Genomic DNA, 19,113 nt, shown 5'->3' with positions numbered 1-19,113 from the left:
AGGTGTGTGGCAGTGGATGAGCTGTAGGTATAAGGTGTGTCTCTGTTGATGAGCTGTAGGTATAAGTTGTGTGTCTCTGTGGATGAGCTGTTGGTATAAGGTGTGTGTCTCTGTGGATGAGCTGTTGGTATAAGGTGTGTGTCTCTGTGGATGAGCTGTAGGTATAAGGTGTGTGTCAGTGGATGAGCTGTAGGTATAAGGTGTGTGTCAGTGGATGAGCTGTAGGTATAAGGTGTGTGGCAGTGGATGAGCTGTAGGTATAAGGTGTGTGTGTCTGTGGGTGAGCTGTAGGTATAAGGTGTGTGTCTCTGTGGATGAGCTGTTGGTATAAGATGTGTGTCTCTGTGGATGAGCTGTAGGTATAAGGTGTGTGTCTCTGTGGATGAGCTGTAGGTATAAGGTGTGTGTCTCTGTGGATGAGCTGTAGGTATAAGGTGTGTGTCTCTGTGGATGAGCTGTTGGTATAAGGTGTGTGTCTCTGTGGATGAGCTGTAGGTATAAGGTGTGTCTCTGTTGATGAGCTGTTGGTATAAGGTGTGTGTCTCTGTGGATGAGCTGTTGGTATAAGGTGTGTGTCTCTGTGGATGAGCTGTAGGTATAAGGTATGTGTCTGTGGATGAGCTGTAAGTATAAGGTGTGTGTCTCTGTGGATGAGCTGTAGGTATAAGGTATGTCTCTGTGGATGAGCTGTAGGTATAAGGTGTGTCTCTGTGGATGAGCTGTAGGTATAAGGTGTGTCTCTGTGGATGAGCTGTTGGTATAAGGTGTGTGTCAGTGGATGAGCTGTTGGTATAAGGTGTGTGTCAGTGGATGAGCTGTAAGTATAAGGTGTGTGTCTCTGTGGATGAGCTGTAGGTATAAGGTGTGTGTCTCTGTGGATGAGCTGTAGGTATAAGGTGTGTCTCTGTGGATGAGCTGTAGGTATAAGGTGTGTGTCAGTGGATGAGCTGTTGGTATAAGGTGTGTGTCAGTGGATGAGCTGTTGGTATAAGGTGTGTGTCAGTGGATGAGCTGTAAGTATAAGGTGTGTGTCTCTGTGGATGAGCTGTAGGTATAAGGTATGTCTCTGTGGATGAGCTGTAGGTATAAGGTGTGTCTCTGTGGATGAGCTGTTGGTATAAGGTGTGTGTCAGTGGATGAGCTGTAAGTATAAGGTGTGTGTCTCTGTGGATGAGCTATAGGTATAAGGTGTGTGTCTCTGTGGATGAGCTGTTGGTATAAGGTGTGTGTCTCTGTGGATGAGCTGTAGGTATAAGGTATGTGTCTCTGTGGATGAGCTGTAGGTATAAGGTGTGTCTCTGTGGATGAGCTGTTGGTATAAGGTGTGTGTCTCTGTGGGTGAGCTGTTGGTATAAGGTGTGTGTCTCTGTGGATGAGCTGTAGGTATAAGGTGTGTGGCAGTGGATGAGCTGTAGGTATAAGGTGTGTCTCTGTTGATGAGCTGTAGGTATAAGTTGTGTGTCTCTGTGGATGAGCTGTTGGTATAAGGTGTGTGTCTCTGTGGATGAGCTGTTGGTATAAGGTGTGTGTCTCTGTGGATGAGCTGTAGGTATAAGGTGTGTGTCAGTGGATGAGCTGTAGGTATAAGGTGTGTGTCAGTGGATGAGCTGTAGGTATAAGGTGTGTGGCAGTGGATGAGCTGTAGGTATAAGGTGTGTGTGTCTGTGGGTGAGCTGTAGGTATAAGGTGTGTGTCTCTGTGGATGAGCTGTTGGTATAAGATGTGTGTCTCTGTGGATGAGCTGTAGGTATAAGGTGTGTGTCTCTGTGGATGAGCTGTAGGTATAAGGTGTGTGTCTCTGTGGATGAGCTGTAGGTATAAGGTGTGTGTCTCTGTGGATGAGCTGTTGGTATAAGGTGTGTGTCTCTGTGGATGAGCTGTAGGTATAAGGTGTGTCTCTGTGGATGAGCTGTTGGTATAAGGTGTGTGTCTCTGTGGATGAGCTGTTGGTATAAGGTGTGTGTCTCTGTGGATGAGCTGTAGGTATAAGGTATGTGTCTGTGGATGAGCTGTAAGTATAAGGTGTGTGTCTCTGTGGATGAGCTGTAGGTATAAGGTATGTCTCTGTGGATGAGCTGTAGGTATAAGGTGTGTCTCTGTGGATGAGCTGTAGGTATAAGGTGTGTCTCTGTGGATGAGCTGTTGGTATAAGGTGTGTGTCAGTGGATGAGCTGTAAGTATAAGGTGTGTGTCAGTGGATGAGCTGTAAGTATAAGGTGTGTGTCTCTGTGGATGAGCTGTAGGTATAAGGTGTGTGTCTCTGTGGATGAGCTGTAGGTATAAGGTGTGTCTCTGTGGATGAGCTGTAGGTATAAGGTGTGTCTCTGTGGATGAGCTGTAGGTATAAGGTGTGTGTCAGTGGATGAGCTGTTGGTATAAGGTGTGTGTCAGTGGATGAGCTGTTGGTATAAGGTGTGTGTCAGTGGATGAGCTGTAAGTATAAGGTGTGTGTCTCTGTGGATGAGCTGTAGGTATAAGGTATGTCTCTGTGGATGAGCTGTAGGTATAAGGTGTGTCTCTGTGGATGAGCTGTTGGTATAAGGTGTGTGTCAGTGGATGAGCTGTAGTTATAAGGTGTGTGTCTCTGTGGATGAGCTGTAGGTATAAGGTGTGTGGCAGTGGATGAGCTGTAGGTATAAGGTGTGTCTCTGTTGATGAGCTGTTGGTATAAGGTGTGTGTCTCTGTGGATGAGCTGTTGGTATAAGGTGTGTGTCTCTGTGGATGAGCTGTAGGTATAAGGTATGTGTCTCTGTGGATGAGCTGTTGGTATAAGGTGTGTCTCTGTGGATGAGCTGTAGGTATAAGGTGTGTCTCTGTGGATGAGCTGTTGGTATAAGGTGTGTGTCAGTGGATGAGCTGTTGGTATAAGGTGTGTGTCAGTGGATGAGCTGTAAGTATAAGGTGTGTGTCTCTGTGGATGAGCTGTAGGTATAAGGTATGTCTCTGTGGATGAGCTGTAGGTATAAGGTGTGTCTCTGTGGATGAGCTGTTGGTATAAGGTGTGTGTCAGTGGATAAGCTGTTGGTATAAGGTGTGTGTCAGTGGATGAGCTGTAGGTATAAGGTGTGTGGCAGTGGATGAGCTGTAGGTATAAGGTGTGTCTCTGTGGATGAGCTGTGGGTATAAGGTGTGTGGCAGTGGATGAGCTGTTGGTATAAGGTGTGTGTCTCTGTGGATGAGCTGTAGGTATAAGGTGTGTGGCAGTGGATGAGCTGTAGGTATAAGGTGTGTCTCTGTGGATGAGCTGTGGGTATAAGGTGTGTGTCAGTGGATGAGCTGTTGGTATAAGGTGTGTGTCAGTGGATGAGCTGTAAGTATAAGGTGTGTGTCTCTGTGGATGAGCTGTAGGTATAAGGTATGTCTCTGTGGATGAGCTGTAGGTATAAGGTGTGTCTCTGTGGATGAGCTGTTGGTATAAGGTGTGTGTCAGTGGATGAGCTGTAAGTATAAGGTGTGTGTCTCTGTGGATGAGCTATAGGTATAAGGTGTGTGTCTCTGTGGATGAGCTGTTGGTATAAGGTGTGTGTCTCTGTGGATGAGCTGTAGGTATAAGGTATGTGTCTCTGTGGATGAGCTGTAGGTATAAGGTGTGTCTCTGTGGATGAGCTGTTGGTATAAGGTGTGTGTCTCTGTGGATGAGCTGTTGGTATAAGGTGTGTGTCTCTGTGGGTGAGCTGTTGGTATAAGGTGTGTGTCTCTGTGGATGAGCTGTAGGTATAAGGTGTGTGGCAGTGGATGAGCTGTAGGTATAAGGTGTGTCTCTGTTGATGAGCTGTAGGTATAAGTTGTGTGTCTCTGTGGATGAGCTGTTGGTATAAGGTGTGTGTCTCTGTGGATGAGCTGTTGGTATAAGGTGTGTGTCTCTGTGGATGAGCTGTAGGTATAAGGTGTGTGTCAGTGGATGAGCTGTAGGTATAAGGTGTGTGTCAGTGGATGAGCTGTAGGTATAAGGTGTGTGGCAGTGGATGAGCTGTAGGTATAAGGTGTGTGTGTCTGTGGGTGAGCTGTAGGTATAAGGTGTGTGTCTCTGTGGATGAGCTGTTGGTATAAGATGTGTGTCTCTGTGGATGAGCTGTAGGTATAAGGTGTGTGTCTCTGTGGATGAGCTGTAGGTATAAGGTGTGTGTCTCTGTGGATGAGCTGTAGGTATAAGGTGTGTGTCTCTGTGGATGAGCTGTTGGTATAAGGTGTGTGTCTCTGTGGATGAGCTGTAGGTATAAGGTGTGTCTCTGTGGATGAGCTGTTGGTATAAGGTGTGTGTCTCTGTGGATGAGCTGTCGGTATAAGGTGTGTGTCTCTGTGGATGAGCTGTAGGTATAAGGTATGTGTCTGTGGATGAGCTGTAAGTATAAGGTGTGTGTCTCTGTGGATGAGCTGTAGGTATAAGGTATGTCTCTGTGGATGAGCTGTAGGTATAAGGTGTGTCTCTGTGGATGAGCTGTAGGTATAAGGTGTGTCTCTGTGGATGAGCTGTTGGTATAAGGTGTGTGTCAGTGGATGAGCTGTAAGTATAAGGTGTGTGTCAGTGGATGAGCTGTAAGTATAAGGTGTGTGTCTCTGTGGATGAGCTGTAGGTATAAGGTGTGTGTCTCTGTGGATGAGCTGTAGGTATAAGGTGTGTCTCTGTGGATGAGCTGTAGGTATAAGGTGTGTCTCTGTGGATGAGCTGTAGGTATAAGGTGTGTGTCAGTGGATGAGCTGTTGGTATAAGGTGTGTGTCAGTGGATGAGCTGTTGGTATAAGGTGTGTGTCAGTGGATGAGCTGTAAGTATAAGGTGTGTGTCTCTGTGGATGAGCTGTAGGTATAAGGTGTGTCTCTGTGGATGAGCTGTAGGTATAAGGTGTGTCTCTGTGGATGAGCTGTTGGTATAAGGTGTGTGTCAGTGGATGAGCTGTAGTTATAAGGTGTGTGTCTCTGTGGATGAGCTGTAGGTATAAGGTGTGTGGCAGTGGATGAGCTGTAGGTATAAGGTGTGTCTCTGTTGATGAGCTGTTGGTATAAGGTGTGTGTCTCTGTGGATGAGCTGTTGGTATAAGGTGTGTGTCTCTGTGGATGAGCTGTAGGTATAAGGTGTGTGTCTCTGTGGATGAGCTGTTGGTATAAGGTGTGTCTCTGTGGATGAGCTGTAGGTATAAGGTGTGTCTCTGTGGATGAGCTGTTGGTATAAGGTGTGTGTCAGTGGATGAGCTGTTGGTATAAGGTGTGTGTCAGTGGATGAGCTGTAAGTATAAGGTGTGTGTCTCTGTGGATGAGCTGTAGGTATAAGGTATGTCTCTGTGGATGAGCTGTAGGTATAAGGTGTGTCTCTGTGGATGAGCTGTTGGTATAAGGTGTGTGTCAGTGGATAAGCTGTTGGTATAAGGTGTGTGTCAGTGGATGAGCTGTAGGTATAAGGTGTGTGGCAGTGGATGAGCTGTAGGTATAAGGTGTGTCTCTGTGGATGAGCTGTGGGTATAAGGTGTGTGGCAGTGGATGAGCTGTTGGTATAAGGTGTGTGTCTCTGTGGATGAGCTGTAGGTATAAGGTGTGTGGCAGTGGATGAGCTGTAGGTATAAGGTGTGTCTCTGTGGATGAGCTGTGGGTATAAGGTGTGTGTCTCTGTGGATGAGCTGTGGGTATAAGGTGTGTGTCTCTGTGGATGAGCTGTGGGTATAAGGTGTGTGTCTCTGTGGATGAGCTGTGGGTATAAGGTGTGTGTCTCTGTGGATGAGCTGTTGGTATAAGGTGTGTGTCTCTGTGGATGAGCTGTAAGTATAAGGTGTGTGTCTCTGTGGATGAGCTGTAAGTATAAGGTGTGTGTCTCTGTGGATGAGCTGTAGGTATAAGGTATGTCTCTGTTGATGAGCTGTAAGTATAAGGTGTGTCTCTGTGGATGAGCTGTTGGTATAAGGTGTGTGTCTCTGTGGATGAGCTGTAGATATAAGGTGTGTGTCAGTGGATGAGCTGTAGGTATAAGATGTGTGGCAGTGGATGAGCTGTAGGTATAAGGTGTGTGTCAGTGGATGAGCTGTAGGTATAAGGTGTGTGTGTCTGTGGGTGAGCTGTAGGTATAAGGTGTGTGTCTCTGTGGATGAGCTGTTGGTATAAGGTGTGTGTCTCTGTGGATGAGCTGTAGGTATAAGGTGTGTGGCAGTGGATGAGCTGTAGGTATAAGGTGTGTGTCTCTGTGGATGAGCTGTAGGTATAAGGTGTGTGTCTCTGTGGATGAGCTGTTGGTATAAGATGTGTGTCTCTGTGGATGAGCTGTAGGTATAAGGTGTGTGTCTCTGTGGATGAGCTGTAGGTATAAGGTGTGTGTCTCTGTGGATGAGCTGTAGGTATAAGGTGTGTGTCTCTGTGGATGAGCTGTAAGTATAAGGTGTGTGTCTCTGTGGATGAGCTGTAGGTATAAGGTACGTCTCTGTGGATGAGCTGTAGGTATAAGGTGTGTCTCTGTGGATGAGCTGTTGGTATAAGGTGTGTGTCAGTGGATGAGCTGTTGGTATAAGGTGTGTGTCAGTGGATGAGCTGTAGGTATAAGGTGTGTGTGTCAGTGGATGAGCTGTTGGTATAAACTCTGTGTATTTTGTATGTGCATGTGTTTACAGGCCACATTCATGCCACCCCTGTATGAGGAAAACGTGCTGTGGAAGAACTTACTCATCTCTGTTATCACAGTGAGTTTCATGAGCATTCAAATGGCATAATACACACTTGGTCAATCTCTCTCTCTCTCTCTCTCACACACACACACACACACACACACACACACACACAGTCTCTCTCTCACTCACTCACGCACACACAGTCTCTCACTCACTCACACACACACAGAAACACAGTCAGTCTCTCTCTCTCTCTCTCTCTCTCTCTCTCTCTCTCTCTCTCTCTCTCTCTCTCTCTCTCTCTCTCTCTCTCTCTCTCACTCACACACACACACACACACACACACACACACATAAAGTCTGCCTCTCATACAGTCTCTCTCTCATTTCAGTTCCGCAGGCTTTACTGTAATATGTACGATGCAGGTTGAGAATCCCTTATCCGAAATGCCTAGGACCAGAAGTGTTTCAGATTTTGGATTGTTTCAGATTTTGGAATATAGTTGTGCGTCGCTTAATCACAGGGATGCATTCTGAGAAATGCATTGTTAGGTGATTTTGCCATTGTGCGGACATCATAGTGTACTTATACAAACCTAGATGGTATAGCCTACTACACATCTAGACAGTATGGTATAGTCTATTACTCCTAGGCTACAAACCTGTACAGAGACGCGGCTCTCAGCATAACATGGCATGCTGTTTTACAGTAAACTTTTTTTTATAAGCAGAAAGAGTACACACTAAAATAATGATCACAGTTGTTCATTATCATTGTCAAGTATTATTTACTGTACATAATTGTATGTGCTAAATTGTATGTGCACTTGTTAAACGATAGTATAGCTGTGCGCAGCATGTCTAATTTTTTGGGTTGAGTCACTGCCCCCTCTCTGCGTTTCAGTTGCCCCCCCCCCATTTGTTTTCCACTGGCGCCGGCTCTGGTCCATGCTCAGGGTTAAACATGCTGTTTGCACATACTCGCGTGATCACTGACCTCTAGTATTATTGTATGTATTCTTACATGCTTATATGTGTCAGTCAGACTAAATGATGTTTTCCATTGTAAGATACACATTTCTGCAGTGATTCGTGTGTGTGTTTAAATGAACGGTTTTACCTATAATACATTTAGGAACCTTCTTCTATTCACATCACATTTTAATATTTTTGAAGCTGTGAGCAGTATCTGGCCTTAGCTGATCTGTTTAGATGGTTAAGAAGGGGAGACCCCACTGTTGGTATCCTCTGATTTGGAACAGTTAGGCTGACTGTATTCCTGGAGAGCATTTCAGAGTAGTCATATTCCTTGTTCTGTTGTGTCTGTTGCTGTGCCTCTCCTCCCCAAAATGTAATAAAACACCGTTAGAGTGTTATCTTCAAATATTTGTTCCAGTCATTATTATAACCCTTATGCAAATTATTGGCAAACCCACACAAAGCTACTGTTACTGGCATAAATTTGGCCAGTACAGTATCTATGCATCATGTGTGTGTGAGTGTTGGATATTGCTGTGATTGTTCCTGTGTGTGTGTGTGTGTGTGTGTGTGTGTGTGTAGCCCTACCTCCAGTGCATTCTCCTGCTGTTCATTTTGCGGTGGTTAGAGATCCGCTATGGAGGCAAAACCATGAAGGACGACCAGCTGTGCAGGTAGGGACTCTGAACATGCCGTCTGATTTTCCCTCATCCTTCTGTAATGAGTTTACTCCACTGCTCATGTGAGACAAACTCAGCACAAAATATGCTGTACTTAGCTCTTAACCTTTGAAAACCACCAAACATTGTAGAAAATGGTTACTTTAAATTTTAAAAAGTAATAGAGGTTGATAGTTATTTTATAGGGTTCTGCGTTTTTCCTGGTTGTTCTTATTTTCCTGGTTCTCTCTACTGTGTGTCTTGAAGGATCTCCTCCAAACCGAGGAGCAAAGTACAGAGGAACCCAGAGGAGAACTGTAATGAGGATGAGGACGTGCAGGTGGAGAAGGCCCGTGTGAGGGAGGCGCTCAACTGTCAGAGCTGTGAGGAGGTACAGAGTCTTCTTCACTCTGTTCTCTATTTCAGAGTCTCCTCCTGCCATCAGAGAGAGCATGTACATCAGTAATGTTTCTGTCCCTGCAGGCTCTCTTATGGGAACCTTCACAGTCACCTTTTTTTCATCTCTTCATTTTTTCATCTGTTTGTCTATTCATTTCTTTATGTGTTGCTCTGAGTGTAATATGGAATACACAATATATCTTTGTGAATTTGTGTGTGCGTGCATGTGCGCACGTGGGTGTATGTGTACGTGTGTGTGTACGTGTGTGTGTGCGTGCGTGTGTGTTTGTGTCCTCAGAAACCTGTGGTGGTAGTGAGTAATCTGAGGAAACAATATTCAGGGCGCAGAGAAGGACTGTCTCTAAACAAGAAGAGTAAAGTGGCCACAAAGAACATCTCCTTTTGTGTCCGCAAAGGTAAAAAAAAAAAAAAAGAGAAAGTTTTCTGGTTCCGTGAGTTGTGGCCACTCAGTCAAGTCCAGCAGATGAAATGTGGCCATGATATGTGACTGCTCTGTCACAGGTGAGGTTCTGGGTCTGCTGGGTCCAAACGGAGCTGGGAAGAGCACAGTCATGCACATGTTAGCAGGAGATATAGAGCCTACAGCAGGACAAGTCAGTATCTGTCGTTCTCTCTCTCTCTCTCTCTCTCCCTCTCTCTCCCTGTTCACCCCCCTAAGCTCCCTTTCTCCTGTTTTCGAACACTGCTTATTAATACAAAACACTCCAAACTCACCATTGTCTCATATGTTCTGAAGTTTTCTAGAGCCAAGTGTCTTCCATGTGAAGTAAGCAGTTAGCCAAGGATCTGTGATATGTGTTTAGGCACTGCACAGAGAGTCAGACAGGGGAAGTCTCAGTGTGTCTGACATTGGCCTGCTGATGGTTTCAGATCCTGATGGGAGACTATGGAACAGACTTCACTCCAGTGGATAACCCTCCGGAGCATGTGGGTTACTGTCCACAGGTTAACCCCCTCTGGCCCCGAATCACACTGCAGGAGCACCTTCTTATCTACGCCGCTATCAAGGGGCTGCACAGCCAAGACACGCCCAGCATCATCAAACGGTACAGCAGTCTTCTCTGTCATACCCCCCCCTCTAGACGCTATCTTAAAAACTCAAGCCATTTTCACATATGCGCTACGGAATATTGTCGCAGAATCAGACTCGCATTATGTCTGAAGTTGCCCTTTCACACATGTAGCACACAGCAGCTGATAGTCCGAGTCAGACGTGTTCATACATACTCGAAATACTCCATTTGGTTTAGGCAGGGGGTGGTGCCTGGGTAGAGCGTGCAGGAGGCAGGACATGACACAAAAAGTACTCTGCGAAAATCGCAGTGTTTTGTTTGCAACGGATGGAAAAAGGCAGACGAGGCTACCAACTTTTGTCTGATGATTTCAGCGTCGGCCCTTACCAACAGAGGTTCCCAGAGTCTCGTCGTCTCTTCAGTTAGACATTTTCGTTGGCGTCTTCATGTAAATGACCCTCCTTCTTCTCATTCAGATGTTTGTTTCACGCCAGTTGCAAGTTAGAAACAGCATCAACACGCCCACTTGCTCACTGTGTATATTCCAGAGTATAATCCTCTCTATTCACACAAGGGCCCAAACCAAGAGAAAACGGAGTTTGTAATAGGGGGCTGGTAGAATAAAGTCCGTTTAGAATCCGAGTCAGCTGATTTGGACATTTTTGTTCACACATACAGCCCCTCCAGTTAGAATCCCAATTATTTTAGAGTCGCAGTGCATGTGTGAAAGGGGCTTAAGATATCTTTGGTACCTCTCCCAATTATGCGTGTGTGTGTGTGTGTGTGTGTGTGTGTGTCTGTGTGTACATGTTCTCAGGGTGGTAAATGCTCTTGAGCTGAAGGAACATCTCCATAAGCAGGTGAAGAACCTTTCTGCAGGGCTGAAGAGGAAGGTGAGCGTACTCTGTCAGAGTCATAATACAGCCAAGAATGCTGCCTCAGACCTGTGTGAATTAAATACCATATTAATATTTTATATTCTATTATATATTATTTAATAGAATATATATGAGGCAGCTCAGACCAGTCTGATTCACTCATTAATGCTCTTTGTATGTGACCTATACAGATCACAAGGTTATCACAAAGTCAGACAGAACAAACTGATGTCCCTCAGTCAGCATGCACTGTACTGTGCTGTTCCGGACCACAGCGGTGATAAACCTCCCTTGTTTTCTTTTGTTTTTGTTTGTTTGTTTGTTTGTTTTGTTTGTGTTTTTTAGTTGTGCTTTGCCATAAGCATGCTGGGAAATCCTCAGATTGTGCTGCTGGATGAGCCGTCCACGGGGATGGATCCCAAATCTAAACAGAGGATGTGGTGAGTGTTTTTATCATAACACATCACTGAATGAACTTAATTTCATGTTTTGGTTTGGTCCAGTGCAGTTACTTTTATATTGTCTGAAATACAGGATTAATATTTGTATGTTAAAGAGGTTAGCGTCTCACTGTGATGTGATGGTTAGTACTAGGGGTGGAGCTGAATCCGAATACGGTATTTGGCAAAGCACAAATAGTGGGTTTTTACGAATATTTATTTCGTTCAAATATTTTAAAAATTATTTGTTTTCAGGAAGAAGAAAAAAAAAACATGTCAAATAGCCAGTGTTCCTCATTATTAGGGCCACATCGAGGGGGAAAAATCGGAGATTTCGAGAATAAGGTTATAATATTACGAGAATAAAATCATAATTTCAGAGGAGGATCAGAGAAGCAGCCTGCCGCAATGTGGTGCTGATGTGCCAAAACATTAAATATTTCATTATTCATGAAACCTATACTAAAGTATAACTTCACAAGATGCTCCACGTTCCTCATTTTAACACTGGCAGCAGGCTAGTCATCTGGTATTTCCCCTCTAAAATAAGACGTAGACTAAAATTACGACTTTATTCTTGTAATATTATGTCTCTTTTTCTCGTAAAATTATGATTTTATTCTCTTAGTATTATCACTTTTGTCTTGTAAAATTACAACTTTATTTTCGTGGCAATTTCCCCCAAGTCCATGTGGTTTGTTCTTCGGAATAGACAGTTTCTTGCACAGTCTTTTCAAAGTACTGATACCTATGATAATGTGGTGCTAATGTGCCAAAAGCTTAAGTATTTCGTTATTCATGAAACCAGTACTGAGGTTCACATGATGCCCCACGTAGGAGATTAGCCTACATTGGCTCTGGCAGTAGTTACTAGCTAGTTCACCTACTCGCTGTGCTCACTGCTCAGTCAGCCTGTGTGTGTCACAGTTGTGTCCTCCACTTAGGGTGGGTGGTCGCGGGGTTCACACTGTTAGGCATAGGCATTTATTAGTTTAGAGTTTAGTTTATCGGGTTGAGTGTGGAATAGGAATTGAATTTTAGTTTTAAAATGATTTTCTTTTCAATGATGTTTATGGTTATACATGTTTATTGTTGGGTTTATGAAAACCATAAACCAATGTTACATTTAAGTTTTCATAATTATTATAATAGTTTGTTGAAGAACACTTATAGTAACACTTTAATATCCAAAAATTAGAAGTATAATTAAAAACAAAAACAGGACTGTTACACCTATTTCCACTTTTATTCAAAAACAAATACAACAACAAATAATTTTGCTGCCTCAACAAATACAGATACAAATACAAATGCTGGGCTCTCTGCACATCCCTAGTTAGTACATTCAAGGCCTCAAGTGTAAGGAGTATGAGTGCTGTTTGCAGGGCTCTGAGGAGTGTGTGTGTCTGTGTGTGTGTGTGACGGGTCAACTCTCCGTCACGCATGAACTGTTTGCAGGCACGAACTGCTCATATACTTTCACCGCACAAACATACACAACAAAATCACAATAACGACAATCAATAAATGTTTAACTTGAACTTTGTCCGTGTTATGTGGTGAATGTGTGTGTGTGATGTCCATTGTCTTCATTCATTGATCTGTAAATAAGAGAGAAAGAGACTAACGTTAGCGTTCTATATCATTCTACAACATTTCCGATTAAGTTGGCCAACAAATTCATTCGCATATTCCATTATCCTCCGATTACCGTCAAAAATGCTATGTTAGGTTATGTTGTCTATGTATAAATGTTTGTCGATTGTTAATTGTAAGAGCTTCGCTTACCTGGGTGATGCTTCCTGGAGGTGAGGTTGTGGCAGTGACGCCAAAGAAACTGGCATGTCACAGCCTCAGGTATTTTAAAACAAAAGTCCCGCGAACTCCGTAGGAGGTCGTCACATCCTGTTTTTAACTATAAAAGCCCTCCATTTTGTTTTAGATGGGGTGGGATGTTGTTGGTTGGTTGTGGAAGTTGGTAGGGGAGTGATAGTTAGAGAAAAATTATTGAAGAATTTATGTCTGGTTTGTTTTCCAGTGTAAATAGTGTAAATACGTTCTTGTTTTGTTTTGTTTTGTTTGTTTGTTGTTTTTTTTTTTTTTTTTCTTTCATTTTTTCATATTTATTATTGGCACAAAAATAAATTCACCGGGTGTTTGTCACAAATCACAATCTTGACTCCTGCTGCCTCCTTGCCTAAGACGGCTCCGTCACAGTGTGTCTGTGTGTGTGTGTGTGTGTGTGTGTGTGTGTGTGTCTGTGAACAGGCGGGCCATCCGTGCTGCCTTTAAGAACAGGCAGAGAGGGGCCATCCTGACCACACATTACATGGAAGAGGCAGAGGCTGTATGTGACCGCGTGGCCATCGTGGTCTCCGGACGACTCAGGTGAGACAAGCAAAGGAAGTAAAATCCCACGAGAAAATCATGCTCTTCTCTGGGTCATTGCTGAGTTTGTAACATTTGCAGTAAACCTACAGAAGGTTTAGGAAATGTTTTGTTTAGGTCTTCATCAGTCCTCTCAGATCTACCTTCTGCAAAAACCTAAAGATTAAATTTAACTTTTATTTCGCATATTTAGCATTATTTATTATATAGCATTATTTATTTAGCATTATTTAGTCGGGGTGATGGTTCACCCTGTTCACAGTTCAGTTTGTATCCCTTTTTGTATCATGGTTCGGCTTGCATTATGGTTTTGGTTGAAAGTGAATTGAACCAAGTTGGAACTCAGTTTGTCTTTCTTTTTAAATATGCAAATATAACGTAGAAAGAACAGATGTAATTCAAACAGCAGCAAAGATCCTTAAGAAATGAGAATGAGAGAAAACTAATCCTCAGTAGCTTTTATTTTAAGGCTTTTCTTTAAAAAAAAAAAACAGGTTTAAAAAAAACTAAACTTGAGCAACAGTTATTTTAAGACTCTTCTCTGTGACAATGAGTGGGAGAAATCTAAACATCAGTATCTTTTAAAGTGCTTCATCAAAAAAAGAAGGACTGCAAAATTTCTGTTGTCATAAATGACAACAAAACTAAAGTACTGCCATTTGAATGAGACAGGACAGTCCTCAGTTTCCCAGCTCAGTTTCTCAGTTTTCCAACAGAAAAAAACTGTTACTTAAGTAATGCCTCTCCAACAGAAAAAAAACTGTTACTTAAGTAATGCTCCTTCAACAGAAAAAAAACCTGTTACTTAAGTAATCCCCCTCCAACAGGAAAAAACCTGTTACTTGAGTAAAGCCCCTCCAACAGAAAAAAAAACCTGTTACTTAAGTAATCCCCCTCCAACAGAAAAAAAAACCCTGTTCCTTAAGTAATGCCCCTCCAACCGAAAAAAAAAAACTTGTTACTTAAGTAATGCCCCTCGAACAGGAAAAAAACTGTTACTTCAGTAATGCCCCTCCAACAGAAAAAACCTGTTACCTCAGTAATGCCCCTCAAACAGGAAAAAAACCTGTTACTTCAGTAATGCCCCTCCAACAGAAAAAACCTGTTACCTTAGTAATGCCCCTCAAACAGGAAAAAAACTTGTTACTTAAGTAATGCCCCTCCAACAGGAAAAAAACCTGTTACCTCAGTAATGCCCCTTCAACAGAAAAAACCTGTTACCTCAGTAATGCCCCTCAAACAGGAAAAAAACCTGTTACTTCAGTAATGCCCCTCCAACAGAAAAAACCTGAATTTCCCTGGTCAGTTCAGCTACCAGTAACTTGCAGAAGCCTGAGGGCTTTAGGTGAAATAATCGCCTGTTATTATCGCCTAGTCTTCAATAAATGCTGGTAAAGTTAAGTAATTAAAGCAAATAAACGCATCAGTGTTGGAAGTCTAATGTTATTTCCACATTTTAACAGTGCAATTAAAACGTATAAATATAGAGCAAGAATGTGCTGACAAAATGTATTTTGCAGTTCGCCCTTACTGATAAAAAACAACCAACCAAACAAAAAAATCCCATGAATATCCGAATCCCAAAACTTAAAACCAAATACCTAGCCAAAGAACAAATATCTGAATAGCCGAATATTTGGGGCCCATCCTGGTACATACATGTTCTTGCAGTGAGAAATTGAGAGGAAAAAACTTCACTTACAAGAATTCAGGTGAGGTAAAAATTGCAGTTCATTACACGTGAACCTTGAACCAAGTTGAGGACTACACAACCACGACTTTGTTTTTGGCACAAAATCGTTACACCCCTAATATTTATAAACCTAACAATTTAATATCTCTTTATCTGGTTTATATCTGTTTAATGGTTTACAATATTTAAAACTGGTGACTATAATTAATATTAGATTTGCTTATTAGATATTAGATTTGTTTAAAATCATTGTGTAATGTAGCATGTCCGGCTGATGGAGGGAACAGGTGCACAGGTAAGTATCGCAAGAAAGATGATGATATCTTTTTATTCTGGTGATTGAATCTGCCGGCAGGGGAACAGCAAAAAGGGGGGAAAAACGAAATAAAACAACAAACAACACAGGACTGATCACACAATAAAAGTATCTCAAAATGACAAAGAGCTCGTCTTGGTATTCATTTTACGCATACACCGTATACTCTCACACCAGAGCAGTCTCTCCCCACAGGGTCTCTGCCTCACCGTTACGTAGACTTACACCGAACCATTCTCCACAATACGTTTCAAAATTTCTTGCACAAAACTGCAACACAGAGCATCGTCAAAAGCATAATTCAATATACATTTATTACAGAATTCCCTTGTCATTTACACACATGATCCTATTCACCGCCATTCCAACCGCCATACCAGTGCAAAATACTATTCTGAAATGTGGATGCATCCAAACAAAGTGCACACACAAACTATTTAAAAAGCCACATCAACTATTGCTACTGTTTGCCACGATGAAAAGACTTTTAGCAGTCGAGGACGATTCAACACTTTGTTCAACAAACTCGTATTTTAAACAGTCCATTCCAATAACCCATATCTTCAGCCCAGTCCAATCATGTTGGTAAGTTAAGGTTTCTTTTAATGTCGAGCGCGCATTACACCGATTTAAGTGACGGATGCGCAACTACACCCTCACAGATTGATATGAATTAGAGTTTGGAGAAGTTGTGTACTGTTGCTGGTCATATGTGCATGTATGTGTTCATCATGCTGCGTCCTGAATCATTCTATAGGTGTATCGGCTCTATCCAGCACCTGAAGGGCAAGTATGGGCGTGGATACAGCCTGGAGATAAAACTGCGAGAGGAGCTGACAGGGTTACAGCAGGTTGCTCTGCTGCACAAAGAGATCCTCCGAATCTTCCCTCATGCTGCTCGCCAGGAAAGGTGTGTGTGTGTGTTTGTATATATGTTGTCTGTGTGTGACTGTGTGTATGTGTTGTCTGTGTGGATATTTATCAGTGTATATAATGAGTGTGTTAGATAATGCTAGTGTGTTTGTGATTTACCACAAAACCAGAGGTAAATCTGATCTGGTTTTGTGTGTATTACAGCTTTGCAACTCTGATGGTGTATAAGATCCCTATGGAAGATGTCAAATCACTGGCCAAGTCTTTCACCCAGCTTGAGACTGGTGAGGGACTGTACACTCACACAAACACGCTCTGAATGTTGCCTTCTCAGTCCTGCAACACTTGCTTACACATGCCACGTTTAATCGCATCTCTTTTTTGTTTGTCTTTCTGCAGCTAAACAAAACTTCAACTTTGAAGAATACAACTTCTCACAGTCTACACTGGAGCAGGTCAGGAATGACTGCTCTCGCAACACTGCTGGGCACAGGAGATTTTTCATTAGAGTTTTACCCTGACCCTAACCCTGACCCTGACCCTAACCCTAACAGTCACTGCTGAAGCAAGTGCTTACTCGACCCAACCAATTTATCTTTATATCACAGTCTCTATAGCAACAGACACATGACTTCTGACCCCTGCTGCTGACGAATGTAATTTTTTTTTCTCCTTCAAAACTAAAAGTTCATGATAAAAGTCATTCTGCTGTATTATTATCAATTTTTTTCCAAATGCGATTGAAAAATACCAAACATATGACAGATACACAAGTATAGACAGAGTAACCCACCCACATTTGTGTCACATTTTGTGAGTCCAGAGAGAAAATGGGGAGGAGTTTTCTCTTGGAGGCAAATGTGCAGTGATTTTGCGCATAGACAATGTACAATTTGCCGTTTAGAAGACGCTTTTAACCAAAGCGACTTACAATAAGTGCATCAATCAGGTTTAAGTACCTGTCATCGCTGAGTGCAGGCATGTTCTTATTCCGTCTGCACTGAACACTACACTCTGAGCTCCATTCTCTCACACCATCACCACGTTCACAGGCTCGTCAGCCAACAACACCACCACTCTCTCACACCATCACCACGTTCACAGGCTCGTCAGCCTACAAAAGCACCGGGCAGTCATGCTCTGTGCCCTTTGGGTCGCTCAGCTTTAACATATTAGACTAATTAAAGCTAGCAACAGAATGTCAGGAAGGGGTGGGTTGATATGTTCTGATATGATTTCTGTCTGTCTGTACATAACAGAACGGTGAAACAAACATTGTGGTAGTCATAAGGTCTTTGTGACCCCTGTCTGTGCCTGTGGTAGGTCTTCATGGAGTTGGCAAAGGAGCAGGAGAACGAAGAGGATGACGTCGGCTCTCTCAGCACCACCTTCCAATGGACACGCCTACAACAGGATGGCCCTGTTGCTGTCAGTCAAACTGACAGCATTGTGCACCAGCTCTGATTCCATCCTGTTATGGGCTATCCTAGTCCCACCCCCTCATACGTTCCCTCACTCTCCTTTACTCTCACTCTCTCTCTCTCTCTCTCTCTCTCTCTCTCTCTCTCTCTCTCCCTCCCTCTCTCTTTCTCTCTCTCTCTTTCTCTGCCTCCTCGCGACCCAACCCTGCCTCTCTCTTTCTGCACGTGCCAGCCTTCGCCTTACTAACCCCCCCCAAATCAACAGGACCCTCAGGAGACAACACAGTGAGGACTACTGCAGCCTCACACACACACACACACACTCACAGAGGAGGTGTGTTTGTGTTTGTGTGTGTGTGTGTGTGTGTGTGTGTGTGTGTGTGTGTGTGTGTGTGTGTGTGTGTGTGTGCGGGTGAAGGACTGGTTTCTGGCTTGGACGATGTCTCTGTCAGGATTGGCCACAGTGCATGTCAGCTGACATGCGTCAAGCAGTGGCAGATCTTGACTTTGCTAACAGTTTAACTTATTTTTTAAAGAGAAATTTTATATTTATTTCCTTTCTTAACTCCATCCACCAGCCTCGATGAAAAGGCGTAAACCATGTTCACCCATGTCTCCAGTTCACCCTCCAGAAGTCGTAAGAAGATTTTCAAGATTTTTTTCTTTTTAAATATACTTACCCTCTTGGGAATGAACTATGTGTTCAGGACTGATTCTCTTACTTTACCAAAGCTGTGCATCCTTCAGCTGTATACTCCAACACACTGTCATTGACACTGAGAAGATGCTTTTGGTGTCTGTAGCATGGAGTCTACACACACACACACACACACACACACACATATATATATATATATATATATATATATATTTTTTTTTTTTTTTTTTTTTTTTTTGCTCTGGCACTTGTACCTTGTTGCGGGTATAAGTACATTATGTGTAGAGGTGTAGAGATCATAGATGTCCCCATAAAATAAAACGCATGTCCCTCAGTCCTGAAGAGGATTTTTATTTATTTCTTTTTTACCTGGCCTGAGATGATGCTGAAGACGACAGTCAATCAGTAAACTTTCTCCAGCTCATCCCCATGATGGAGCAAGAAGGCTTGGGCTTTTTGCGTGTGTGTGTGTTTTTCCTGCATGGGGGGCGGGCTGTGTCAGCCCGGCTGTTCTCTGTAAAACACCAGCATGTGCGTGCAGCTTCAGCTTCGCCGTAGCTCTCCAAACATCGAGATGCATCACACCCGCTCTCGAGAAGAACAGAACAGAACAGAAGCAACTTCACCCGTTCAGCTGCAGACAGAACAGAACAGAAGCGAATTCACCTGTTCAGCTGACGAACAGAACAGAAGAGAAGGGACAGGCTATGGATTTAACCATTTGAAATCATGAGGACAGTGAAGTATTTTCGGCAGTTGGGTTCTGTGTGTGTCCGTGTTTGTTTGTTTT

General features: G+C 43.1%; 1 protein-coding gene across 1 annotated transcript in view; it reads left to right on the top strand.

Moving 5' to 3' along the window:
• abca5 (ATP-binding cassette, sub-family A (ABC1), member 5) overlaps positions 1–17,759 on the top strand; it is a 42,449-nt gene extending 24,690 nt beyond the window's left edge. Inside the window, exons 27-39 of the mRNA XM_030773499.1 lie at positions 6,590–6,658; positions 8,147–8,238; positions 8,491–8,614; positions 8,921–9,038; positions 9,145–9,236; positions 9,514–9,689; positions 10,474–10,549; positions 10,880–10,974; positions 13,243–13,362; positions 16,129–16,281; positions 16,449–16,528; positions 16,644–16,699; positions 17,568–17,759. Coding sequence (XP_030629359.1) covers positions 6,590–6,658; positions 8,147–8,238; positions 8,491–8,614; positions 8,921–9,038; positions 9,145–9,236; positions 9,514–9,689; positions 10,474–10,549; positions 10,880–10,974; positions 13,243–13,362; positions 16,129–16,281; positions 16,449–16,528; positions 16,644–16,699; positions 17,568–17,708 — 1,392 coding nt within the window. The 3' untranslated portion in view covers positions 17,709–17,759. The remainder of the gene's footprint in view (positions 1–6,589; positions 6,659–8,146; positions 8,239–8,490; positions 8,615–8,920; positions 9,039–9,144; positions 9,237–9,513; positions 9,690–10,473; positions 10,550–10,879; positions 10,975–13,242; positions 13,363–16,128; positions 16,282–16,448; positions 16,529–16,643; positions 16,700–17,567) is intronic.
• The last annotated feature ends 1,354 nt before the right edge of the window (positions 17,760–19,113 follow it).

This window comes from Chanos chanos, chromosome 5 (genome assembly GCF_902362185.1).
Source record: "Chanos chanos chromosome 5, fChaCha1.1, whole genome shotgun sequence".
Taxonomy (NCBI): Eukaryota; Metazoa; Chordata; class Actinopteri; order Gonorynchiformes; family Chanidae; genus Chanos; species Chanos chanos.
Note: the sequence above shows the minus strand (reverse complement) of the source record. Positions and strands in the feature narration are given on the sequence as shown.